This window comes from Peromyscus maniculatus, chromosome 9 (genome assembly GCF_049852395.1).
Source record: "Peromyscus maniculatus bairdii isolate BWxNUB_F1_BW_parent chromosome 9, HU_Pman_BW_mat_3.1, whole genome shotgun sequence".
In the NCBI taxonomy this organism is placed as follows: Eukaryota; Metazoa; Chordata; class Mammalia; order Rodentia; family Cricetidae; genus Peromyscus; species Peromyscus maniculatus.
Genome location: NC_134860.1, coordinates 42,681,558 through 42,699,706, shown reverse-complemented (window position 1 = coordinate 42,699,706; position 18,149 = coordinate 42,681,558). Strand labels below are relative to the sequence as shown.

Below are 18,149 nucleotides of genomic sequence, written 5' to 3'. Positions count from 1 at the left end.
AGATAATTTATATCAGAAATGCTTAGGTATTTGGAGTCTTTCTAAATGATCATCAGGTTTGATAACTAATTGTAGAAAACAGCATCCAGTAAACAATGAAACCTGAGAAACAACTAAATTTTAAAAAATAACAGCCACCCTACAATTTTGTTGCTCTCGAATAAGGCAGTTATATTATTCGATTGACCATGTTAGAAGAGAGAAAACTGAAAGCAAAACTCTCTTTGAATATCAAGAACTCCACTGAATATCTTAAAACTTTAATTTACGACAAACACACATTTTACATGCTTGCCAAAAATTAATTCGATTTTTTTTTCAACTTTCATTTCACTTAAAAGATGCCATGTGTACATTAATTGCAAACTGTTGTCGGGGAGTAAGTATGTTGAAGACTTCCACTTTTCTGTGTTTTGTTTTATAGTTTAGTTTGTAGCATTTCAGATGTGTTTATACCATAACTCTGACTAAAATGTACACGCTCACTGAAATACTTTAGTGCTGAGTTTACACCACGCCAAATGTTTGGAAATACATTAAGATATGACTCACAGTTACATGATTTCTTCTGTAGTATGAGTCAAAGTATGTTCCTTAAATAAAAATACAGACAGAAGAATTTGCTGTGACACAATCAATGTTGTAAAGTATATGTGTGTGTTAGTCATATCCCTAGTAGCAACACCAGAAGGATTCCAGTGCGCTTGAAGAATGGACTCGATTTTTCAGATTTTGATTCTTAAAATCTGGCCTCAGATACAACTGTGAAAAAAGATTTCCCCGACAAAAACCTGAAGAGCATTCATTAGAATTCACTTTTTTAAATTATTTCTTTTTGAGAAGGAAATTTCTGAAGTCATCTTCAGTAGCATCATCACAATAGACAAACAGAATAAATAACCCGACAACAGGACGAGGCTCCTAAGGGAAGGGTGAACCAAACCGCCACTAACCAAATCAGTGCTGCCCTCTCAGGAGGGCACAGTAGTGACTGGAGAGGACTCCCCCACACACAAACGTTACAGCTTTACAGTAAAAGGGACCAGTGACTTCCAACTTCATGATCCAAATAAAGAGTCCATTAAGTAGTCACAAGACAACCACTTGTCCGCCTCGGTTGCTTCATCGCTTGCACGAATTGACTTCCTAGAGAATGAGTTTTCATTTGGCCTGACTGCACTCTGCATTTATAACAGCAGTGGCATCGAAATCTAAAACAGGAGACAGTCACCACGCAGAGTTTTAAACAAATTACAAAACCACACGCTTTGTCATTCAGCAGGAAAGCTTAAATCAAGTGAGTCTCAGACACAGCTGGTTGTCCTTCAAAGGCCACATAAGGTGAGCCCTAGACATCCTTCGGAGGACTTCCACAAAGATTTGTCATCAGATCTACAGTCAAACTTCATCAGGGCAGCTTCATTTTGTTTATATGCCAGCTCTTGACGTTTCTCCAACGAGGCCGTTTAAAGGCGTTTGCCAAAGGCTCCCTCTTGAAGTGCATCCTCACAACTGTCTACAAAGGTCAGTCTGTTTACTGGCACTGGGCTGGGTAGAACAGGAAGTTCGTGAAGCTTCTTGTGTTCTCAATGAAGTCCGACAACAGAGGACTGAACGCACTAGTCTCAGGACCGGTGGTCTAAGGATGGCAAAGACCCAAGGGTCAATGATAGAGTTAATTGATAAAAATCTAAGAGCTCGGAGGTCCCACTTCTCCTTTCGGGAAGAGGTTTCATTCATATAAGCAAAGATCTGAAAGAAGCAGAGAGGAAAATGGTGTTAGTTCTACGTTGTAGGCAAGCTGACTTGGATCCCGTTGTCTCTTGAGGTCTAGCCTTGTTTTGTGTGGTGGTGGGCAGCGAAAGGGTGGGTGGCAAAAGTCTCCTACGTAAATCATAACAATCATTTTTCTGTGAACTTAAAAGAAGTACTCTAGCCGGGCAGTGGTGGCGCACACCTTTAATCCCAGCACTCGGGAGGCAGAGCCAGGCGGATCTCTGTGAGTTCGAGGTCAGTCTGGTCTACAGAGTGAGCTCCAGGACAGGCACCAAAGCTACACAGAGAATCTCTATCTTGAAAAACAAAGAAACAAAACAACAACAACAACAACATAAAAACCAAACCAAAAAACCAACAAAAAACCCCCCCGAGTACTCTAAGGGTTACAATTAACATTGGCATCACACAAAACTTTCTAGTCTTGTCATTGGAAATGGAGGGAAATTAACAAACTTTTCTAGGCATCTAGAATACAATCTGTTTTCCCTTCAGATGGTCTCATTAGATAGCCCCAAACTGACCTAAACTGCACGATCTGCCTATAAACTCCCAGGTAGGATTACAGGTGGGAGCCACTGTGCTTTGCCAAATGGAATATTTTAATAATATCAGTAAGTAATGATGATGATATTTATTAGCTCCTATTTATCAGTAGCCCAATATATGTGTTGTGAAGCACTCCAGGTCATGAACCTGCTTTCTTCCTAATCCTACTGAAACTGTAACAGATGAGGAAGTAAGCTTCGGGAATAACATGTTATGTTTCCAAATATCTGGCCTGATGCGACCATCATCATTCATGATTCAGCAAGAGAAAGCAACTGAGTGCTGGGTCTGAGTATTACACTATGATGGCTTGAATTTAACTCTGTTGTGTAACTTTGGTATCGTGGACAAGAAACTGTGAGCCTGCTTCACAGGGTCGTTGGAAGCAACACGTTAGCTGCTTCAATGGTGCTCCTGTAATAGTGCTCCACAGAAAGTGAGTTGTGACCTCAGTTCACCAGTGACAACATGGAGGCACCGAGGAGTTAATGTCACTTGCCATGAACCTAAGGCTGTTTAGTGGCCTAGTTAGGGTACAAACCCAAGACTTCTGGTGCTGGTGTGGTACTTGAGTATGTGTTACATCCAGGTCAGTGTTACAGCAGGGGCCTTCAGAATGATGTCCTAAACGCTGGGAAGTGGACAGACACATTCTTATACGGGGATCAGCATTTTCAAATCAGTATTGGTGCTCTCCTCTGGCTTAATGCAGCAGTTTGGTAAGACCGGCAGGGGACAGTACCTGTTTGGTAGCCATACCTCTTCATTCCAGCCTACAAAGAGGAGGAGATCGAATGTGGATCACACCTCATCCTCTAACACATGAATTCTTAATGCTCCAGGGATCCTCTGGCCTAGTCTGTGACTTAGGGAAGCCATCCACTTCTTCCCCGACACCCTTTTCCCAAAATAACTCATTCTTTCCCTTTGCCCTGGTACTTACTCTGCAGCATCTGGGAACTGGATGTACCAAACAAATTATAGGGAGAGAGAAAAGCAGTCCTCTTCGGGTTGCTTATGTTAGGACAATAGCGGGAAGGTTTGGCAGCTAGAGGTGTTTATGCCAGAGAATCTTGGCATGAGGAATGGAGAAAAGAGTTGGCAGATGAGTAAGGAAAAAGAAGAATTGATGGTGGGCTTCTCAGACCTCAGAGAGAAGAGTTAGGTGGGGCTGTGCAATGGGCCACACTACTCTGGATGCAAACTATTCAGTATGACGTGTTCAAGAGGCCAGCATGGAGGGAGAAACTCAGTAATAGTGTACATAATTCTGATAGATTGAAATACATCGCACACACACACACACACACACACACACACACACACACACACACACACACACACACACACACACCATACACAAATAAGAGCACTTTGTTGTAGAGAACCTCATAGCTGTCTCTGATCTAGTTTCGTAGAGAACACAGTAATGCTGAGTGGGGCATGCAAGGCAAGCAGCGTGGACAGGCTTGAGCACCTTCCTCTCCAGCGCCACTCATGAAGATGAGTCAGGTTCTCAGCGCAGACTGACCTACGTCATAGCTGCTGATCTTGTAGAGTGTGATAGGATAATGAGAAGCGCGAGCTGCTTTAAGGATGGAACAATTCTGGGCCGCTGCTTTTTCTTTTCATCCGTCATGGTGGGTAAGCTTTAGAAGTGCTTCAAATATGCCTTTCAGAAGGTAGCTAGTCCTCTGTAGGAGATGGCTCAATTCTTTTACATTTAGAAGACAGGCCAACTTCGGGCACCTTCCCTTGATGTAGTCTCCGTCTCTGTCTCCATCTTCCCTGACAGCCTGTCTCTTCTCTTCTGATTGGAATACCACCTTTGGTCTTGTGCATTATGGAGTCAATGTCTTTTTTAAGTTGCGATGAAGTCCACATAACATAAAATGTACCATTTTTAGCACTTTCAAGTGCACAATTTAGCAGTACTAAGAACATTCAACACTGTCATGTAACTATTACAGTTATAACTCTGATATATCATGATACTTTATGATGTGAGTTTTTTTTTTTCTTTATGGTGCTGGCACTTGAACTGAGGGCCTCACGTATGTTTGGCAAGCATTCTACCGCTGAGCTACATTCGCAACCCTTTTATGAGGTTTAGATGTCTAAAAGTCTCTAGCTGGGGAGAGACTGCCCCTCCTTGGGATGGCTAATTATTGCAACCAAGAAAAGGCTCCATAGGGAGTATGTCTTTGCTACATTACTAAGAAGTCCTGAGATATACCTCCTCTATAGACCCCATAACCCATAGTAATGTTCTCCTCGTTAATGATCTAGGATCTTGTGACCAGACGGCTAAGGACTGCCCTGTAGCTGACAGCCTGCCATAATTATCCAGGTTTGCCAATCCCAATCCTTCCACCTTGACATGCCTTTCTTGCAGAAACCCCAATAGAGACCACAGCTCAGACCCTGCCACCCGTCTTCCTCTTCTGCATCCTGACCTGCACATTGGCCCTGCCTGGATTTCTCATGAATCTCCTCTTGGAAATGTACTTGACCGATCTTAATGTTAAAAAAAAAAAAAAAAGTCCTATTACCGTCACCTGCTCCAAACTGAGTGTGGACCTCCATGCAGCCACACTTCCTCCCTCTCTATGGCTGACCCTCACTTCTTAACAAACAGCTGACACGTGGGAGACCTGGGAATTCATGAGTGATGTATTGGTGACGTCCTAAAATTTAAATTCAGAGGTTGTGCCTTCTGGCATATACTACCAATATACTTGCTGTGAGAAAAATGTCGGGTGCTAGTCTAATGCATCCAGTGAGTTAACTGCTTGACCTCCCCCACCCCAGGTTTTGCAAAGACCACAGAGCTGTGATGCATCGTATCGAGGGACAGACAGGAATCTGCTGTTTCAGCCATGTCTGGGGCAGCTGCCCATGGTAAGCTTCATCTTGGCAGTGGCCAGGGGTTATCATTTTAACTATCCTCCTATCTTTAATCCCATACAAAGCGGGTTCAGAATTCTAGAGTGAATGAGTACTTCATTTGGCTCATCAGTGAAATCATGATGGGAGATTTAAAACATTCACTTGCCTGGCTTCTTTGACATATTCAGCCTTGGCTAAGACATGGGCTTCAGGGGGTCTGACATCCTCCCCACCCCCCTCACAGGAGTGCAGACTCATTTCAGAGAGAAAGGAAGCTAAGGCTTAAAAGACTGGTTACCTTGCCTAAGGAGTCAAACCGCAGTGGTGGGGCTCCAACTTCAAAGTCAGGCAGTGTCCTGAGCCATGTACACAAAGCCTTTGATGTAAAGCTTCCTGTGAGATTCACAAGCGACTACTTGAACTAGAGATATGCAGACACTTCTGTTCAAGGGTGCCATAAAGCCTGTGGCTATCCCTCTTCTGTTTAGAGATGGAAAAACTATGGCCCCTTTTTAAAGCATCTGTTTGGCTCTCCCTGGGACTTCTTCATCATCAATACTGACCAACAGCAAACTGGCAGGCAGCACTCACTGTGTTCATCCGCCTTCTGTAAGATGGTGTGGTGTCCCAGCCACAGGCTTTGCCCAGTTAATTATTAATTTGTTGTTGTCGTTGTTGTGATGGTGGTGGGGGGGCATGCTTTAAAAAAGCCCTTTCTCCCCACGCATGTCTGTGGCACATGGAAACTGCAGCCTACTTTACTTCATAAGAAAAAACTGGGGCGTCGGTATGGCTCTAGCATGAGCGTGGCCTTGGCACTGTGTGTCTTGGAACTGCAGTGATGGCCGAGTAGATACAGCCCGGGACAGTGGCTCTCGGGAAATGATGGACAGTGTGATTCATCCACCCAGGAGTCCCCTAAACGTATTTCACAGATGGCTTTGGAGTGACCCATGTGAAGGGCTAGGAGGGGATCAGTCAGATCTCTGATAGGCAGACAGACAGGGAGAGGAGCCACAAACAGATACCAAAGCTGGCAAACTCCCAGCTTTTTCTTCATATACCTGACTGAAGACAAAGACCTTAAGACCTGTCTTCTTCTCCCGCCAGTTGCCGCCCCCTCCACCCCATGCTACCCTACCTACCCCCACTACCCTACCCTCACTGATGGACCAGCAAGACAAGTTCAAGGCTGGATCAGGACATGTTTACCTCAGACTTGTGGAGCTGCCAGCCTCCCTGTCTTTGTCCAGACTGACCAACACTAAACTGGGGGAGGAAGACTCCTCACAGACCCTTAAAGCCAGCCTTCCGGAGAGGTGGGGCTTCAGCTTTCCCGGCTCACCTCTGCCTTGTCTCTCTGTGTATCTGCTGTGTGTGTGTTTTCCCTAATAAATGCTGTTCTTTACCTGCTGATTCTCTCTGCTGTGTCTGAGACTTTCTCTGCTGCTACACTGGAGATTCTCCCTGCCTTCTAATTTCTCAATTGGCAGAGAAGACACACTCAGCCAAGGTCCCAGACGGTAACACACGTACTACCCACAGAGCAGAAATCAACACCCCTTGTCCACAGGAAGTTTCAGCCTTCCCTAAATGCTCTTTCTCTGATCCTTCATATTATACACATGCCCTGGTTTCAGAGTACTTAAACCCTGCTTTCAATTTAGGGAACAGTTTTAGGTAGCAAAATGCTGTCAGAGAAATGGAGCTTAGTACACCCCAGAGATGTGAGTTGAGGTGCAGTAGACTTGGGTTGAAGACCTGGATGGGAAGTGGTGGTCAGAAATTCAAAACAGGGACAGGAGAGGCCAAGCGAACAGAGCAAGTTGTAGATTAACTGAGAGTTAAGCCTCCACCTGGGAAAATGTCTGCTGACTGCATTCTTAAATGACGGTATCTATTTGTTTTTAAGTTCATACTGTGATGGGCTGTTGATATGCCAAAGAAGAAGGAAGAGATCTCAAAAAGCTGTGATATATATATATATATATATAAGCCCTGGCCTGAAATAACAGTGAACATCACCTAGCTGAAGGTGTGGATATAAAACTCTAACTCTCTGTTGTGAAAAAAGTGATGCTTCGTACAGACTACATTTTAAAAATCATCATAACTGTGTCTATATTTACAGTCACCACTGCAGAATAGCAAATTGGTGAATCAGAAGATGTCAAATGAAACCACTCACACAGAAGAACGTTCTCTTAAAAGGAGATGTGTATTTAAACGGTCCCAACAATTGTCAAACACATCGCTAATGATGTCTCAATGATAAAGCGCATTTCAGCTGTGGGTGAGCATTCACTTACATATCGCCACACTAAGTTCTCTGTGTGCACCAAGGATGTCTAGATTTCTCTTTCATGGCTACCTGAATTTTTATAGTTTATATCCTTATGATTGTCTAATTTCACACCAGACCTTCACCACCTTTCGACATGACATTTTACACAAGGAATACCAGGAATGAATGGGAAACTCCAGGGTTGTTTGCTTTGATTTTTTTCTATGGTACAAAGATCAGATTTCCACTAAGCAGATTTACCTAGAAATCCTAACCCTGGAGAATTTGTAAAGATGAAGATATTTTTAGGGTGAGCCAATGGTAGGGTCTTGAAATTTCAGAACTGAATAAAATGCATAAGCGCTTTATCCTAATGGCATGTGGAAAACAGTTTAAAATGACCAGAAGCTAACCACAATTAGCAAAGTGCTGAGAAAGTGGCTGGGTGTGGGCTGGAAATTGAGACACAAACAGTATTTGAGACAGGAATGGAAGGCTCGTATGTTTCCTGTGCTCTGTTCCATTTCGGGAAGAAAAACAGCTTCTATTTATCACTGTGAAATGATGACAACAGCTGATTAACATAAGGAGGAATTTATTAATTTATACAATACTCATTTAGTGGATAAACAGTTTGGAATATGTTGTTGGTCTCATGCATGGCTTCATATTGGATAGCCAAAGTAATGCCATTTCCTAAACACCACATGCTTTTTTTAATCGCTAAAGAAAAGTTTTTTTTTTTTTTAAAGATTTATTTATTTATTATGTATACAGTGTTCTGTCTGCACATATCCCTGCAGGCCAGAAGAGGGTGCCAGATCTCATTACAGATGGTTGTGAGCCACCATGTGGTTGCTGGGAATTGAACTCAGGACCTTTGGAAGAGTAAGCAGTGCTCTTAACCTCTGAGCCATCTCTCCAGCCCGCTAAAGAAAAGTTTTATGGACATCAAAAGAAGGTTTTATGGGAGGGTTAATCTGATTATTTCTTAATTTAGACTAGCATTTACACTAGCCAGTCTCCTAAAATCTCAGTCTCGGGCTTGCATTTCACAGGACTGTGGAGCAGGACAATGAAAAACATAGTTGGCACTAACATGGAGAAGAGACAAGGTGGTCCAGATATTTACAATACGTTCACAGTTCTCTTGTGAAGCCATAGCTGGATCTTCTCCCACGGAACTCTTGAAATGAGGCTTTCTTTTGGACATTATTGCTTTTAACACTTGATGGACTCAGTGCTTGGCACTCTCTATCACAACTCTGCGATTGGAAGCCCAGGAGGAAGTTACTGGACTCATCTGCACAGTAGGATGCCTCTTGGAGGTTACTGAGAAGACAATGAATTGATGTAGAAATTCACACCCGGAGCCCTATGTCTTTTGGGTGTCACAGTAAGCTGAACTGACATTATCTCAGTGTACTGGGCTTTTTCCCTCCCATTTTGAGAGTTTTTTTTTTGTTTTGTTTTTTGTTTTTGTTTTTCAAGACAGGGTTTCTCTGTAGCTTTGGAGCCTGTCCTGGACAAACTCTGTAGACCAGGCTGGCCTGGAACTCACAGAGATCCACCTGCCTCTGCCTCTCGAGTGCTGGGATTACAGGCCTGCACCACCACCGCCCGGCCTGAACTTTGGAGGCCCAAGACTGACATCCTAGAAGGAAGAATTCCACTCTGCTCATAACCTGAGACGATGGCTGGCATTAACAGTTCACTACTAATTCTGGATTTCCTGAGTCCCATATTCCTCCACCACCAGAGAGCTGAGGAACTGACTGGGGTCCCACCAGCTCTGGTTGTGAATGCTACTCCTTGCTGGCTAGAGGTCTGACACACTTTTGAGGAACATAGAAAACAGCTCTTGCTATTCTGAGTAAAAATGACCCCAAACACCATGTTGGTTTCTAAATCACAACATTCCACAACACAAACTCTCCTGCTGGGGTGCCTAGGGAGATGCCACCTTCCACAGCCCAATTCATTATTTAAGAGGGAGCCTTGACCAGCTCCATCTCATTTCCTGCTAAGTATAACTTACCAATTCAGACTATCTTCTCCCATGGCAGAGGGGAGGTACAAGTGTGAGGGTAATAGGGAGCAGAGCCAAGATAACATGGCTGAGAAGTGGAGGGGAGGGTTCCTTGGGAATGGGGTCCATATGTGAATCTCTTTCTATCCCGGAGGATGAGTAGATGACACCAATCAGAAGCCTTGATGAGGACAGGAGACAGGAGAGAGCTATTTCTACATCGTCTGCAAGTGAGGTCTTTGGGTAGCTACCGTTCATATCATCCTTTTCCAAATCCCCAGTTTACAGCTCTCTGTGAGAGGCCAGAAGGCTCCAACTTTGACTCTGCCTCCACATTAGACGTTAGGAGCTCAGGACCTATTTTAGAACTAATTTATTTAGAGCTAATGGTCCCTCTAACTGGGAAGCGCCCATGCTTCTACTCTACTCCATTCCCGGGGCAGCCTTTTCTCCCCTTCCCTGAGATGTACCAGCTCTTGCTACGTGTGTCTTCGCGCTCATGAAGTGCGCAGCTACAGAACGGAGGGTATGTGTATTCCTGACAGTGACATCAAGAGAATACTTTGTAAGGGGTTACAAGTGTCTCCTGTGAGGGGGGCCAAAAGCACTACGCAACAATTGGTCCTTTCCTCTCATTTTCGTGACCACACAGACTGGCACTCTAATATCTAAGCTGATGAGCCTGTCAACTAGATTTCTGACCTTAAAATTCCTCAAGTCAAATGAAAGCGTCTACACCAAGGGCCCTCTGAAGGCTGTGGGTCAGCAACTCCGTTTTGCCCACGAGAAACGAAAGCACCAAAGGAAGAGGCCTCAAGGCCAAGGCCAGCAAACTGGGCTCCAGTGGTCAGATTTTTTAACAGCAACAACCGTCCTAATCTGGAAGGGACTCCCTCCTCTTCAGTTCCCCACCAACCCAGGGAAGGGACCACGGAGAAGGTTCCTGTAGGGCACAGACGTGCTAACTTAGCAAAGTTGTTCCTGTGCAAAGGCTGGGGGCGGAAGGAAGTGGGTAAAGGTGAAAAGGAAAAGCAGCGAACGCAATAGACCTTTATAAATTAGGGCATTTTTTTTCAAGTTGCCAATGTGTGTCTGGAGGTGGAAAGGGTGGGGAGAAAGGAGTCTGAGAAAAGCTGCGTGCAGCTGGGCTGTGGAAACAAACGAGTGACTTACTGTGAAAGGCAAGGAGCAGATGGCGAAGGTGATGGTCATAATGGCCAGGAGAATGAGGTGGTCTGCCTCCTCCGCCATCGAAGTCCTTTCTCCTCTCCTGCGAGACCCAGGGCCACCCAGGCCACTGCCAGATGATCCACAGCGGCTTCTTCTGCCCCGACGGTGCATGCGGATGAGGTTAAGGATGACGCTGAAGTTGCAGGCGAGCACCGCCAAGATGAGCAGCAGCAGCACCGTGGCGTACAGCTGCAGGTATGCAGTCCGCCCGTGCCGGATAAAGCACCAAGACCCGGGGCAGTACTGGACGTACTCCCCGTAGTTGAGCAGCGGCAGGGAGCAGAAGAGCAAGGAGACCGCATAGATGGCGGGCAGGACCGCCAGGCCCCCGCGGTGCGAGAAGCGGCGCCGGTAGAAGTAAGGGTGCCCGATGGAGAGGTAGCGCTCCAGGGCCATGGCAAAGAGCATGAGCATCGTGGCCAGACTGAAGAAGGTCATAGTGAAGGCGAAATAGGTGCACACGCGGCTCTCAGGAGCCATGGCCACCAGGGTCTGGTTCTTCGCATAGGAAGCCAGCACTACCGGGCTGATGAGGCAGGTCCCCAGAAGGTCGGTGAGCACCAGCTCTGTCACCAGCACGTGGAACAAGGAGATAGAGGTCCTGCTACCCGCACTGCACCCCGTGTCCCCGCGCCAACGGCGCGCCAGCAGCGCCAGCGCAATAAGGTTCCCCAGAACCCCGGCTGAGAACATCACCGAGCTGATGGCTGGGCTTTCGCCCGAGGGGAGCAACTGACGATTCTCGCAGTCCTCCACCCACCCGGAGTCATTGGAGGTATTGCCCATGGTGGAGGGCTTGGAGGAGAGATGCGCTCTCCTCCAGGCTGGTACCTGACAGCAGGAGGGTCTGAGCGCCCCAGTGCTCCAAGACACCGAAGGGAAAAGGGGAGGGACCAAAATCCAGAGCTCCCTTCCGGGCCCCCAGCTCGCGCCAAGGGCAGCCTCGCCCGGGTCTCCCGTCTGCGCGCCCAGTGGCCACTTCCCTGATGCATCAGGTCACCCTGGAGGCTCCTGCGCCTCACCCGCTCTAGCTGCGGGCGCGAGCATAGAGGAGCAGTCCCCCACACCCCCATCCGCGCCGTCGGGGGGGCGGGTCCAGTAGTAGCTTCCAGGCGAGCAACTTTCATTGTCTGCGAGCTGCTGCGGGGACAAGGCAAGACACACTAGCTGGGCTGTAGAAGGAGGTCCTAGCGTCCACCCTGAGCCGGCCTGTAGGGTCTACATTCCCTGCAGAGTGCCCGGAAGTTGCAGGGTCGTCTGACTTCAAGCCTTTAGCCCTAGCAGATGGCTGGAAACCAGAGCAGGGTAGTAAGGCTGAGGTAACAGGAAAGCAAACCAACTCAGCAAACTGAAGTTAGGAGGACCCAGTCCTGTGAGATGTAGAAAACAGAAGAACTAAGACTTAAGACAACTTGAAGTAAGAACAGTATGAGAGAGGTTATTATTTTGCATTTTTTAAAAAACATTGCCAAGAAGACACTCAACAAGGGTGAGTGAGACAAAAACTGGAAGTGAAAGCAAGCCTGTTCATCGAAAGAATGGGACCATGTACACCACCGAGCGGCCTGTTGTACAGTTAGTTGTCTTGATTCAGTTATCAGCATTTCATTTTTTCCTATGCCAACACTATAACAAATGACGACTTGCTCAAGCAACCTTAACAACACAAATCAGGAACGGTTTTTGTAATCGCCTAGAGTCATGTTTGTGGCCACAAAATGTTCTCTACTCGAGCTCAATCTTGAAGAAACTGTTGATAGGCTGTTTAGCCACTCATTCATCTTTTCACGGTCAGCTAACCACGAGGGCCTATTGGAAAGACTCATTCCTGGGAGTGTGTTGGTAATTGGCCAGTTCACAATGGAGCTGACACAAATAGTTGCTTAGCATCTGTTGTCATAGTTACAGAGTAGTGAAAACGCACGGATGTTTTGAAATTGTCAAATCTGGCTCGACAGACAATGTAGGTAATTATATGCGACTTGAGAAAGCATATTTCACGTGAGAAAAGAGACTGCTTTGAGAAAGGTTTGCACAGGAGCCTAGTAAAAAGAAAAAGCAAAGGGAAGATTGCTTGAGGAGCACATCTTGCTTCCTGTGACTTAGGCCACCATAATTCTGGCCTGGGGACTGGAGTACAGAGAGAGGGTTTTATAGCAAAATAAGCCAAGCAGAATTTATTTGCGAAGCCTCCAGGTTCATTTTCACACAGCATCGGCTGTTCCCTCCATTGCTAAACTTCGTAGGGCATGGGTGGAGTGGGTGTCAAAACTCCACTAGTTTTCTTTCAGGCTGTGAACTTTCAGGCCAGTAGCATCCTCAACCCAGCCACCCAAAGGGGACCATTCCCCTTGGTAATCTTGTCCCATCTTATCCCAAGCGATCGGGCAGATGAGAAGAACTGGCATGATTCCACTGCAGTGTTTTCACTGTTTATTTTCCAAATGCTTTTATATACTTTTTATATTCTTTTTTATATACTTGTAACCAAAGCCTCTTGTTGCACTATTTCTATTTCTATATATTTGTCTATAGCTTTCCACTAGATGAGTACATGGTGGCAGGACTCCGCAGACTTTAATGGATGTCAGAGAACAATTCGAGATCCTCATCCCAAACCTTGCCTTTAACTTGCTAATCTTCACCTCAACTCAGCTGTACACTGTGAGAAGATTCTCACAGAGGTGCGTGGACAATCTAGTTTCTGATGCTCAAGCTCTGTTCACATCCCTTCCTCACAGATAGCCCCTCAGACCCTAGTGTACACACCCCATGCCTGTGGGGACAGCCTTGGGCAAAAAGCTAGTATGAAGCCGGGAAATAAGTTTAAGGCAAACATTTAAGCAGGGAGTTCCCTGATCTCAGGTGCAAGGAAGTTGTTCTACAGTACAGGTGGCTTGGGGTCTCAGTGAGCAATCCCTACTTAGGGGTGGATTTGTCACAAGAAAAAGACCAGAGCTAGGTCTTCTAATTCTTGGGAGCTTATATGTTACCAATTACTACTCAGTTGCTACATACTCAAGTTACCATTTTTGTTTGTTTGTTTGTCTCCAGTATTTGGACAGAGAGGTATCAGTTCTACTGTGTTAGGCGGTCGGAAGCCTTTCTGGATGCTTACTTTGCCGTCCCTGCTTCTTCAGCTAGGCCATCAGATTGGCTCCAGTAAACCAAAGTCTCATCTTGTAGTTTAAAGTGGCTCCTTCCTGTCTCCGATTGTAGTGTCAGCATCTCCGGACAAGTTCAGCTTAGTCAGAATCTAGAATTTCTTAACAGAAAACCTACTAACGCCCCCAGTTCTAGAATTGAGCCATAAAGCTTTGCTAACTTTCAGTTCCTGTTTGTGGGGCCATTGTATTTGGGGAACACCATGCCATTAGTAAGTTATGTCAACTTAACCAAGCACGGCCTGCTCAGGAGCTGATTAAACAGTCTGACCGTATCTGGGGAGGTGTTCTAAAAGAAGGTAATAGCCGTGTCTGTGGACTGACTAAGGCGGATATCCGCTCCAGTGTGAGTGGGCCTTGTCTGGTCTGTTGGTGGCTGAACAGAACTAAAAACACAGAGGAAGGTTGGTTCCCAGCTCGATCCTGGGCATTGATCTGCCCTTTGGTTCCTGATTCTCAAGCCTTCAGGCTGACTAGGATCGGAACCCTCTGCTCTTTAGTTTTGAGACCTCTTCCAACTTCAACGTCAGCTTTACAAGTAGTCCCACATAGAGAGCTACATGAAAATTAATGGCGGGGATACAGTTTGAGAAGGTCGTTGCTAGGCAGTTTTGTAGTTTAAGTGTGAAGTACACTACCAACCAAAACATTATGCATCATATGGTTGTGTATACAGAACACACATATGCAGAGAGAGACACAAACTATTTATTCTACTTTGTTGAAGAACTCTGACTAATACCTATTACTTGAAATCTAAAATTCATAGTTTTCCTTTATGTATCTGTAACTCAAGGGCTTTGGAAGGCAAGATACCTCCTGTAGGTCATCCTTCAAAAGGAGGCAAAGATAACCATGAAGGAAAGGAGAACTACATGGAGGAAGCTACCATCAATGCTTGCATGGTTCTATCACATTATCTACATCTTTCAAAACACCAAATCTTTGCTTCATGAATGCGGAATTCATTATTCAGCACAAAGCTTGCTTTGCTTGATATGCTAGCCAGTAACCACATGACAGTTTAAATTTAAATTGATTAAAGGTACATTTAGTCAGTCTGGATGCATTTCAAGCTATATGTGACTCCCTACTGGGAAGCTGATGCATAAAATACTTTTTTCATATCAGAAGTTAGACAGTGCTGCCTTATGTCCTACCTGATGTGGGGAGTGATGGGGGTGGGGGGGGGCAGAATGCTTGTGGCTGTATTTGGTTCTTGTTTTAAGAACCAGCTAGAATGGCAGTCAGAGTGGAACTCTGGTCATAGAGGAGGGCAAGAACAGATCAGAACTATGAAGATAAACCGGAACCCATGAAGGACTGAAGCCTTTGAGGATAAACTGGATCCGCATGTGTCTTTACTGCCTCCAGCCTTAGTGGCATCAGTATCCTGCAGAGAAAGCTTGATGATCTAAAGATGTGCTTGGCTTGAGACTTGAAGAAACCCTTGATGGAGACTGAGGAGCTTCAAGTCCAGATGATGTCCTATAAAGCAAGATCATGGGGAGTGTGTGAAAGCTACCAACATATTCAGAGCCTTGCATTTTTTATTTTATTTTATTTTTTTAGAGCAGGGACACCATGATGCTGCTTCTCTGATGCTTTTCAGATCACATGTAACACATCACTTGTGACTAGCACTAGCTTAGGACCGTGCAGCGATTCTGGATGACATTTTCTGCTTGGCTTGGATGATGCATGCAAAACTACCATACAACTCCCCAATGGGTTCAGGCCTTCCATCCGCAGTGAAGTCAGGGCAAAAGGAGAGACGGTGTGTCAGGACTTCCTCCCTTCTTCCTCGTCAGCTTTTGCATTAGAAAAGCAAAAGGCTTTCCAGGAACATTGAAAAGAAGAGGCTGGAAACAGCTTATGGATTAGTCAAAAACTTTTTTAAAAGATATGCGTGTGCACACGAGAGAGAGAGAGAGAGAGAGATAGAGAGAGAGAGAGAGAGAGAGAGAGAGAGAGAGAGAGAGAGGAGAGAGAGAGAAGTTAGTTCTTATTTGAAGTGGGTGGTACATTTACTTCCTGGTTTCAAAATTGGTAAACAAGGAGAGAATTAAACAGTATCCAAACTTTCTATAAGAAATGTATCTTAAGTTAACCAAATATGTCCAAATGATGAAAGTTCTACCGTATAGAAGACTGTTAACTAAGAATGTAGAATGCAAGACAGAACCAGAAAAACCTATGTCCTGTAATTCCTATTAAAATTAGTGATTTAGTAAGTATGTTAAATTACTCTTAAAATATGGAAGTATGTGGTTGTTGTGACCTAGAAAGTCACCTAAGACAAAAGTAACATTACAGAGATTGTTTTCTTGTGGCTGGAGGTGAAGAGGAACTAATGGTTGAATGAAAAGTCATCAGACTTGAGTTTGATCCCTGAAATTACACAGTCAAAGAAGAGAACTGACCCAAAAGTTGTCTTCCGACTGCCACACAATGCACTGTGGCATTCATGTGCAAGCACGTGCACACACACACACACACACACACACACACACACATATGAATATAATATATGTATTATATTTTTTTAAAGGCCAAACTGCCAACACCCAAAAGTGAATCTTAGCATCTAATCAATGTTTATTTTCTCTGATTTGAACAAAAAACAACAGGAGGTACAACTTCTAGTACATTCTAGGTCTAAGACATAACTGGAACTCATGCCTTCTTTTACATTAGATCCAAATGAGATCAAGTGTAGCAGGGTAGAAGGCAGAAGCAAGCCACTCAGGAGGGACAGCCACACAAGAAGGCTTCAGTAAGATAGTGTGTTTCCAAGAAGCTGGGTTCTGATGCAAAACAAGGCCTGGAACCAGGTTGTGGTCTGAACAAACTGAGCATAAAAGGGCATTTGAGAATGTGGTGCAGAAATCTGCATTTAGACTAGAGTTAGACAGGTGGAACTCTGTGTGTGTGTGTGTGTGTGTGTGTGTGTGTGTGAAGTTAGAGAAACTGGAGTGAAGCAAGCAGGTGACAAAACACTGTCGCACTTCAGTGACACCAATAGGCGGGAGGAGGCGAGTCAACGTGTCCATAGTAGTAATTTCTCAGTAGTAGCAATATACTGTATCATTGTATTTCTTTTGCTTCTAACAATCATTTTATTAGCATGTACACATCATCTTTGTTGATTTATTTTTAAATTATTATTTATGATGTAATGTGTATGCATATTTTGTCTGCATGTATGTGTGTGTGTGTGTGTGTACCACATGCATGCCTGGTGCCCTAGAGAGCCTAAGAGGGTGCCAGAGCCCTTAAGACTGGAGTCACAGATTGTGGCGAGCCTCCATGTGGGTGCTGGAATTGAACTCCAGTTCTCTGGAAGGGCAGCCAATGCTCTCAACTGCTGAGCCATCTCTCCAGCCTCATCATCTTTACAATAATGCTAACAAGAGTAATAACAATCAGCAGTAAGGCTACAGATGATTGTTAAATCAGGTGGGGTAAATCAGGTGGGCGGCAGGCACCTCCAAGCAGGTGAGGGAGCGCAGCACTGTCTGGGGCAAGGCTCCACGTTTAGACTGGCAATAAACCATCCCAAATTTCATTTCATCCATCAGACTGAGGAAGAAGGAGCTTCCTGAGCAAGCCTTCCCCAAGTAAGAGTTTGATGGGCCTTTTCAGCCTCTAGATTCTAGGATGGACACACCCACTTGCTGATCCGCTTGAGAGCCCAGAGAGTTCTAGGAGCGACTGAAATTTTTCCCGGTTCAGGACCAAGGCCCCTGGAAACTTCTCAGGTTCTTCCCGGCCCCAGCTTTTGCTGCCTTGATTGTTGTCTGGGCCCATGAAAATGGAAGAAGAAACGCTGCTCTGAGACTTTTTGTTTTGTTCCGAGTTCTAAGTAGCTTTGCCGCACAACTGGGTTACAAGAAAGAGATTATGTACCTTAACTTAAAATCAGTTCAAATCCAACCAACAGGTGAGGCTGGGTTCAGAGGTTGAAAGTGCCTGAGCCACTTGGAACTGTCCAAAGCTAAGCCCTATTTCCTTTTGCAACTGCCAGAGCAGGAGAGACAGATTTCAGTGTTCTGTTCTGTGTTGTGCTGTGTTGTGTTTTGAGACAGCGCCGTGCCTCAATCTGTAGTCTCGAACTCGAGGTCCTCCTGTCTCAGTCTCCCAAGTATTAGGATGGTAGGCACGTGCTGCCGCAGCGCTAGCTGGAGCTCGAAGATTCTATCTACGATTATCTTCTTCCTGGGGCTGA

The 18,149-nt window shown here is 45.3% G+C and overlaps 1 protein-coding gene across 1 annotated transcript; it reads right to left on the bottom strand.

The window, feature by feature from the left end:
• Window positions 1–502: 502 nt before the first annotated feature.
• Ptger2 (prostaglandin E receptor 2) lies at window positions 503–12,105 on the bottom strand. Its single transcript, XM_006994168.4, has 2 exons — window positions 10,701–12,105; window positions 503–1,752 (listed from the first exon to the last, which is right to left on the bottom strand). The coding sequence occupies exons 1-2, from the start codon at window positions 11,541–11,543 to the stop codon at window positions 1,507–1,509; spliced, it is 1,089 nt and encodes a 362-aa protein (XP_006994230.3). The 5' UTR covers window positions 11,544–12,105; the 3' UTR covers window positions 503–1,506.
• Between the last annotated feature and the right edge of the window lie 6,044 nt (window positions 12,106–18,149).

Coding starts and splice junctions, on each gene's coding strand:
- Ptger2 (XM_006994168.4), bottom strand. CDS start 11,543: ATGGGCAATACCTCCAATGACTCCGGGTGGGTGGAGGACTGCGAGAAT. Junction 1,753..10,700: donor TCTGCTCCTTGCCTTTCACA/GTAAGTCACTCG, acceptor TGCTTCTTTCAG/ATCTTTGCTTATATGAATGA.